This window comes from Balearica regulorum, chromosome 3 (assembly GCF_011004875.1).
Source record: "Balearica regulorum gibbericeps isolate bBalReg1 chromosome 3, bBalReg1.pri, whole genome shotgun sequence".
In the NCBI taxonomy this organism is placed as follows: Eukaryota; Metazoa; Chordata; class Aves; order Gruiformes; family Gruidae; genus Balearica; species Balearica regulorum.
The window spans coordinates 45,365,129-45,373,399 of NC_046186.1; the positions used below are offsets into that span (position 1 = coordinate 45,365,129).

General features: G+C 56.4%; 1 protein-coding gene across 2 annotated transcripts; it reads left to right on the plus strand.

Moving 5' to 3' along the window:
* The first annotated feature begins 1,668 nt into the window (after window positions 1-1,668).
* On the plus strand, window positions 1,669-4,806 carry POU3F2 (POU class 3 homeobox 2). 2 transcript variants are annotated; one of them, XM_075747768.1, is made up of 2 exons: window positions 1,669-2,923; window positions 3,052-4,806. In XM_075747768.1, the coding sequence occupies exons 1-2, from the start codon at window positions 1,850-1,852 to the stop codon at window positions 3,307-3,309; spliced, it is 1,332 nt and encodes a 443-aa protein (XP_075603883.1). In that variant the 5' UTR covers window positions 1,669-1,849; the 3' UTR covers window positions 3,310-4,806. The 2 variants fall into 2 exon arrangements, with proteins under 2 accessions (XP_075603883.1, XP_075603884.1); XM_075747769.1 differs by having other exon boundaries at window positions 1,669-3,303.
* Window positions 4,807-8,271: the final 3,465 nt, after the last annotated feature.

Here is an 8,271-nt window from a genome sequence, read left to right on the forward strand (position 1 = left end):
CCGGATGCGGGGAGCAGGGCGGCTCTCCCAGGACGGTCCCCGCGATGCTGTGGCGGAAGCCTGCTGCGGACTTGCCCTGTTGTTTTGTTTCAACTCACTGGTCTGCACCTAATTGGGAGGAAAGAGACGAGAAAATGAGCATCAAATTATAAAATTCCTGGGTGCCCAGTTGTTCCGACACGGGAAACAAAAGGCAGAGCTTCACTTCAGAGGCACTGACTTCCCTCTCCGCGACACTCGCAGAACAGGCAGTATTGTTCTTCCCTTCGCCTCCACGTCGAAGAAAGGGGGGGGCGGGGGGGAGAGACCCCTTAGGAAGAATCTCCACTCTTTCATGGACAAAGTTTGCTTCCCCCTCTTCTCCCTCCCTCCTCCCCTCCCCACCCCCCGGCAGAAGGAGCTCTTGATACGCCGCTAAACTAACGAAACGAGGTAACTCCTGCTGCGCCCCTTGTCTCAGGGCATTGGATATCCTGTTTATGCTGCTTCTGTGTATATGTTTATGTGCGGGAGCCCATCCCCCCCCTCCTCCACACCCCCACGCAGAGGAATATTTCCAGGCAAGGAGCCTTTCCAGCGCTCACGTTAAATACGATGATTTATAAACAACTCGCAGAAGAAAGCTGTTTCTTGTTAGTAGTAATAAATTCCCCGGTCCGCCCTATTGTATTATTTCGATGAAGATAGCGGGAGCCTGCGACGCGCACCTACCCCCGTGAGCAGTTTATTTTCGAGACAAAGCTATGGCTTCCAGCTCAAAAATGGGCAGTGAACTCTCTCCGCGGCGGCCAGCCCGGGCGCTGCTCATTCCTAGGAAATCCGGATCCAGTTCCAGGGTCTCCTTCCTTCCTGTCCGGGCCGCAACTTTTTTTTTTTTTTTTTTTTCCCCCTATCCCTCTCTTTTTTCTACGGTTTTGGGTTTTTTTTTCCCTTCTTCATCACACAAACACACACCCCCCCCCCGCAAAAATCTTCCGTATCGATGCAAAGCCACCAGCGCGGCTGAGGCGGACCCGCAGGCACCCCGTTACCCCCGGGACGGGGCAAGTGGAATAATACCGCCACCGCAGTGCCGAGGTGCGAAGCCCCGACATCCCCGGCGAAGCGGTGCGCTCCGAGGAGCACCGGGTGCCCGGAGGCTCGGAGGGCCAGCGGGCAGGGAGGCGGCCGCCCGCTCCCCGCCCCCGGGGGGGCGCGGCGCTCCCCGGCCCTACCGGCGGGGCTGGCTGCGGGGCGGCGCTGCGTGCGCTCGGCCCGGCTGAGAAAGTTGGGGGCGGTCACCCCCCCGCCCCGCAGCACCGGCCCCGGGGCAGCACGGCCGGGATCCGCGCAGAGACCCGCGGCGGGGCGCGGAGCTCCGGGCAGGGCGACAGCAACAGGAGCCGGCGGGCCGAGCGGCGGCGGCAGCCTCCCGCCGGCCGTGCGGTGCGGCGCTGGCCCGGCGGTGCGGGGCGGACCGGGGCGGGGCCGGCGGCAGAGCCCCCCCCCCCAATCCCCTCCCCTGCCGCCACCGCCCCCCGCCCCGCGGCCGCCGTTCCCCCGCGCCCCGTTCCCCCTCGGAGTTGGGTTCCAGAGGGCGGTCGGGGGCGGGGCAGGGGGCGGGGCGCCGCCGTCGGGGCGCGCCAATGGTGGGCGGTGGCGGCGGCGGTTGCCACGGGCGCCCGCGTCCGTCAGGGCGCGGGGAGCCAATGGTGTGCGGCGGCGGGGCGGGGCGGCCGCGCGTGCCTTCGCAGTGGGCCCCGCCGCGCGGGCCGGGGGGGCGCGGGCGCCGCGCGGCGCCCGAGGCGAAAAAGTAGCTGTCAAATGCGCGGCGCCTTTAACCGGCGCGATCAGTGCGGCTCGGCGAGTCATGGCGACCGCAGCCTCCAACCACTACAGCCTGCTCGCCTCCGGCTCCCCCATGGTGCACGCCGAGCCGCCCGGCGGCATGCAGCCCGGCGGCGGCTACCGCGACGCCGGCGCCCTGGTGCAGGCGGACTACGCGCTGCAGAGCAACGGGCACCCGCTGAGCCACGCTCACCAGTGGATCGCGGCGCTGTCCCACGGCGGCCCCGGCGGCGGCGGCGGCGGCGGCGGGGGCGGCGGAGGCGGCGGCGGCGGCGGCGAGGCGCCCTGGTCGGCGGGAGCGCTGGGCCAGCCCGACATCAAGCCGGCGGTGGTGCAGGCGGGCGGGCGCGGCGATGAGCTGCCGCCGCCGCCGCCGCAGCACCCGCCGCCGGGGCGGGCGCCGCACCTGGTGCACCACGGCGGCGGCGGCGGGCACCACGCGGCGGCGGCGGCGGCGGCGGCGGCGGCGGCGGCGTGGCGGGCGGGCGGCGCGGCGCACCTGCCGCCCGGCATGGCCGCGGCCAACGGCGCGCAGGCGGGGCTGCTCTACTCCCAGCCGCCCGGCTTCACCGTCAACGGCATGCTGGGCGCCGCGCAGCCGGCGCTGCACCACCACGGCCTGCGCGACGCCCACGAGGAGCCGCCGCCGGGGCCCCCCGGCCCGCCGCACCACGGCGCCGAGCACCCGCCGCCGCCCCACGGCCCCCACCCCGGGGCGGCCGGACCGGCGCCCGCCGCCGCCGCCGCCGCCGCGCCCCCCGGGCCGCCGCCGCACCACGACCCGCACTCGGACGAGGACACGCCGACCTCGGACGACCTGGAGCAGTTCGCCAAGCAGTTCAAGCAGCGGCGCATCAAACTGGGATTTACCCAAGCGGACGTGGGGCTGGCGCTGGGCACCCTCTACGGCAACGTCTTCTCGCAGACCACCATCTGCCGCTTCGAGGCCCTGCAGCTCAGCTTCAAGAACATGTGCAAGCTGAAGCCTTTGTTGAACAAGTGGTTGGAGGAGGCGGACTCCTCCTCGGGCAGCCCCACCAGCATAGACAAGATCGCGGCGCAGGGCCGCAAGCGGAAAAAGCGCACCTCCATCGAGGTGAGCGTCAAGGGCGCGCTGGAGAGCCACTTCCTCAAGTGCCCCAAGCCCTCCGCCCAGGAGATCACCTCGCTCGCGGACAGCCTACAGCTGGAGAAGGAGGTGGTGAGAGTGTGGTTTTGTAACAGGAGACAGAAAGAGAAGCGCATGACTCCCCCGGGAGGGACGCTGCCGGGCGCCGAGGACGTGTACGGGGCCAGCAGGGACACGCCGCCGCACCACGGGGTGCAGACCCCCGTGCAGTGAACTCGCGGCGGGGGCGCCCGGCCCCTCCTCCTCCTCCTCCTCCTCCTCCTCCTCTCCTCCTTCCCCCAACTTTTGATTGTCCTCCTTTTTTTCTTTTTTGGTTTTGTTTTTTTTTTTTTTTAATTTTCTCCTATCTTTAAGAAAAAAGACAAAAAAACAAAAAACAAAAAAAACCGCGCAAAAAAAGAAAAAAAAAAGAAGAAAACAAAACAAAAAGCGAGCGAGCGAGAGGGCGAGCGCGAATCACAGCAGACAGACAGACAGACAGACAAAGCACCTGCACCGGACTGTCCCTTAGACGGTAGCAGGTGCGATGCTGTATTTTGACCTTTCCAGGCGAGTGCCCGTGCACCGGAGTGGAGTGAGTACCGCGCACAGGCAGGCAGGCAGCGGCAGGCACCGGCAGGGCAGCGGCAGGCACCGGCAGGGCAGCGGCAGGCACCGGCAGGGCAGGCGCAGGGCGAAGCGGTTTCGCACAAAACTCCCTTGCTCGGTGGCGAAAAAATACGGCGCTGCCCGGCCGGGGAGGGCGGGGGGGGGGGGTGTGGGTGGGGGGGGGTAGGGGGGCGCAGCCACCTCGGGTCCCCTCCGCAGCCCCCTCCCGCCACACAAAGGCAGATTGCATTGTGGAATGTCTCTCGGTGTTGGCACATGCTGCTGTGTTTATTTTCTGTGGATCCCCTGTAGGAATATACGGGAAAAAAAGAAAAAAAAAAAAAAAAAAAAAAAGAAGAGAAAGGAAAAGCTATCCCTTTTGATGTAGACAGTATTTAACCGTACCAATTTGCACTGCAAGAAAATCGAAGTTTACATAAACAAATTCTTTTTTTTTTTCTTTTTTTTTTTTTCCTTCCTTTCCGACCTTAATTTTGCAAATGACTTGCATTTTCCACGGTGAGCGTTAGTCAACCAGTGACCGGTCTACAATATGTTACTGTGTTTTAGCCTTTGCTTTATGTGTATATGTGAACTTTTGTTATAAACAAGTCTTCTTAAATATGTGTAACGCTTATTTTCTCCTTTTACTGTAGCAAAAAGAATACGTATATCTGTATGTATGTATACATATGCATGCGTGCATAGGCGTACATATATACACATATATATAACCTCTATATATACACATATATATATGCACCGCCAGCTTCCATTCTCCAGAGACGTGACTCTCGTAATTGCTTAACATACGCCTTCAACGGCAAGAGTCGAGTTTGGAGAAGGGAGGATAATGCAAATCGACAAAGTAAACTTCATTTTCAGGCAGTGTGTCCGGGGGCCGAGCCGCAGCCAGAGGGGGAGGAAAAAAAATATATGCAGCCCTTCCAGATTGTGTCAGTGCGGGCGAGCCAGGCCCGGTGTGGGAAAAGGCAGAGACGAAACAACACGTTTCCAGAGTTTTCCCGGAGAAAGTGGCACTTCCTTGAGAGGGAAAGGGAATTATTTAGCTTCACCCCCACCCCCAGCCCCCTTCCCTTCCCCTCCTCCCCCCCCGAGGCTCCCCGTGCGTGCCTTTGGCATCCCCGGTCCCACTGCCCGGGCAGCCCGTGCCGATGTCAGCCTCCAAAACTTTCTTTCACTGAGCAGTTTCGCAGCAAGGCAGAGCCAGGAGGAGCCCGAGGAGCTGCTGGGCCCGAGAAGGGGGGGTGGTGGTGTGTGCCTGGGTGCCTACACCTGCGTGTAAACAAACGCTGCCCTCTCCCCCCCTCCCCCCCCCCCCCGCAGAGAACGTGTGCGTTTCTTTTTCGCTTTTAATTTTTTATTTTTTTTTTTTTCCTATTTGTATCTAACATCCACCCCCCAGCCCTTGGTCAGATTGCGGTATAATTTATTGAAGGAAAGGACCAGTTTTAACTTGGGCAGCCTTGTGTCTTTCACTGGGGAATGAAATGAAGTGGGGAAAAAAATATGCCATTTTTCAATCCGTCTTTTCTCCCCTTTTCGTTAATAGTTTTAAAGTGCATTTCGTGACATTATCTCGATGGGAAATGGTTAACTTTCCAAAAAAAGAGAAAAACCCACGGGGACAAAAAAAAGGAAGAAAAAAAGCAAAACAAAAAGCTGTAAAGGGAAGCAGAGGAGTGGGACCTCAGAGCAGCGCATGTATGTGCGTGTGTCTGCGTGCGTGTTTGTGTACTTATGCACACACACAGCTATGCATATACATTAGAGGAACTTTAAACTGATAGTTATAAATTCATAAAGGGATCATTTAGTCAGCACAAACGGGTGCTATAGAGACAAAGCATTTTTTATAATCTAAAAGTTTACTTAGTTGAGTGTTGGACAATTATGGAGAAAAAACAGTGAAGCATTCTCTCGCAGAACTCCTATAAATATTGCATTCAGTAGCTAAGGCTTTAGAGTATTTTTCTCATTGTCTTTTAAAGCGCCTGTGACATTGGCTTTTCTTTCTTTCTTTCTTTCTTTCTTTCTTTCTTTCTTTCTTTCTTTCTCTCTCTTTTCTCTCTTTCTCTCTTTCTTTCTCTTTCTTCTTGGTAAGACAGATGATGATTTCTAAGAGGCACATGCATTAGCCTTTTTCCTAGTTTTCCAACAATTGTTACAAAGATATGGGCACCAAGCTTTTCTCTTTTCTTTTCCTTTTTTTTTTTTTTTTTTTTTTTAATGTATTGAGCTGCTTGTTATTTAAAGTGTTGAGGACTAGCGCCTAGTGAAGTGAATCAGATCAGGGCAGATCCAGTGGTAAAGGGAGGAAATGAACTTTCAGACACTTATTAATACGTGCGTAAGGTCAGAAAAAGGAATCGAGAGGATGTTTGAGAAAAGCCTCAAACTCCAAATAGGTTTACTTAAAAAAAAAAAAAAAAAGTTACCACGCAAACCTTACCACTATGTATATATGTTTGATATTTGTCCTTTGAAATGCAGAAATAGTTTCAATGTTTTCTTTGTCTATTTTTCTTTTTTTTTTTTTTTTAAATGCTACCCAGGGAAATATTTTCATATCATTTTTAAGTGGCCTGCCTCAATGTATATTTATTTCTTTTAAAGCAAACAGGTTCTGGAAACTGTTTTTCTGTAGCTTTAAATGAGTAGGTGAACAAAATCTATATGGGATGTAATTTTTTTTGGTTCAGTCTCTTTAAAAATACTTTGTTTTGGTACATTTGGATGTGCTTGTGGGGAAAAATAAAAACGCAGAGATCCTTATATATTTATGTTAAAGTAATATTTTATTATCTACATAAAACAGAAATGCACAATACCTTCATAGTTTGTTCTAATTATTGAAATATCTTTATTTTATTTTTAAAGATAGCACAGATTTGCATAGTTCTTAAGATTTGGAGGGAGAACACCCCAGTACTTATACTGAGTTGAGTTCTGTGTAAAAGCACCGCCATTCCTTTATATTTCATGGAATTTTTGGAATAAATTTGATGCCTATACCGAGAGGTTCCACGTTCCTAACTTCCAGGGTCTTGAAGGAGAGCCTCAGGAGCTGTGTTCATTGTGTCTCTCCGCAGATGAACCGCAGCCGTGTGGTGTGAAGCATTGATTTCTGTGCGAGTAGGGGTGTCCTGCCTTTGATGCTGGTGGGGAGATCTGCTCCTCAAGTTAGTTGCATGTTCTGACGGAAGGCATGGGGGAGAAGAGACTCTCCTCTCCTCCTTCCCTTTTGATAATTTAAGGTCTGACTCCTTAAAAAAAAAAAAAAAAAAAAAAGAGAAAGAAAAGAAAAAAGAAAACAGAAAGGCGGGGCTTAATGATGGGGAGTACTGTTTAAAAGAGGGAGGAAGGATCTGGCTGCCCAGCGGGGCTGCGCACCCCTGGGGCCGGCGGGCGCTCCCCGGGCCGGGCCGGGCCGGACCCCGGGCCCCGCGGCAGCGGCACCGAGCCAGCAGGGCCGGGGCTTTCACGTTGGACGTGTGCGGCTCCGTGGGTGTAAGGACCCGGTCGGTTTTAGCCGGAGGGGTCCTGGCTGGGGACCAGCGGGGCTGGCGCGCTGGCGAGAGACATCAAACTGAGCAGTGTTCGCACATGCGGCGGTGTGTTCAAGTCCTTTTTGGCTGGCTCGGTTTCCTAAGTGCAATATCCTGCTTCCCCCCCTACCTCCCCCCACCCCTTTTCCTTCACGATAGTTTCTAGGCTTATTAGATTTAATCATCTTTTCTAACTCCTAGTCAATATTACACTCATCCCGAACAGATTCAGCTAAATGATCTTATCAATAGTTTCGAAGAAAACTGACAGAAAGAAGAAGTGTTTTGTGACCGCAGACGTGCTGACGGGTAAAATGTTGAAGCTGGGTATGGATTTAAAAGTCTTTGGTCAATAGCCCGCGGAGCCGGCTGCGGAAAGCGAGCAGCCTCTGCCCTCTGCAGGACACTCGGGTGGGCGCCGGGGGAGTATTTCCCCTTTGACGACAGGGCCGTGCTATCGGCGAGAGCTCCCGTGTCGGGTGGACAAGGAGGTGACTTGGATGGATGGTGCCTTGCTCGGCGGGGCAGGCCCGGCGCCGCGGGGATGGCCGCCGAGAGCCGGTGACGGGCCGGCGCTCCCCGTCGCTGCTCGGGGCCGGGCCGCTCGCTGTGGGGGCCCCCGGGCTGCTCCTCCGGGGATGTTTGACCGGCGAGAGGTTGACCAGATGGGAGCGACTTCTGTCGTCCTTTCCGGCTGGTTGCGGGGAGGCCGGCCGGTCGGAGGGGTGTGTGCGTGTGTGTGGTTTTTGTCCCTGTTTCCTTCTCTGTTTTAAGAGAAAGAAGAGGGGGAAATGGAGCAGCCGTAGGATGCACCTTCTGCAGGTGGATGTCAGGGTGCGCGGCAGCTCCCTGAGCTCCCCAGCCCTCGTTCCCAGCAGGGACTCTCTGTCGTAGATAACAACAAAAGCCCCATTTCCTCGGCTCGCTTCCTCTGATGGAAGCCGAAACTGGAAGGCGAGGGGAGACTCTGTATCCCGAAGCCCTTGAGTCGTGATTGCCTCTCCCTGTGTCCCCGGCTCCGCGGGGGTGAGAGGCAGCGGCCAGTGCTGCCGGCCCGGAGAACTCCCGCCGCCGCCCAGCCCCGCGGGCAAGAGGGGTCCGGGGCTTGGAAAGAGAGAAGCGGGGGAAGGGAAAATAATGTGGCAAAGCCCTCAGTTG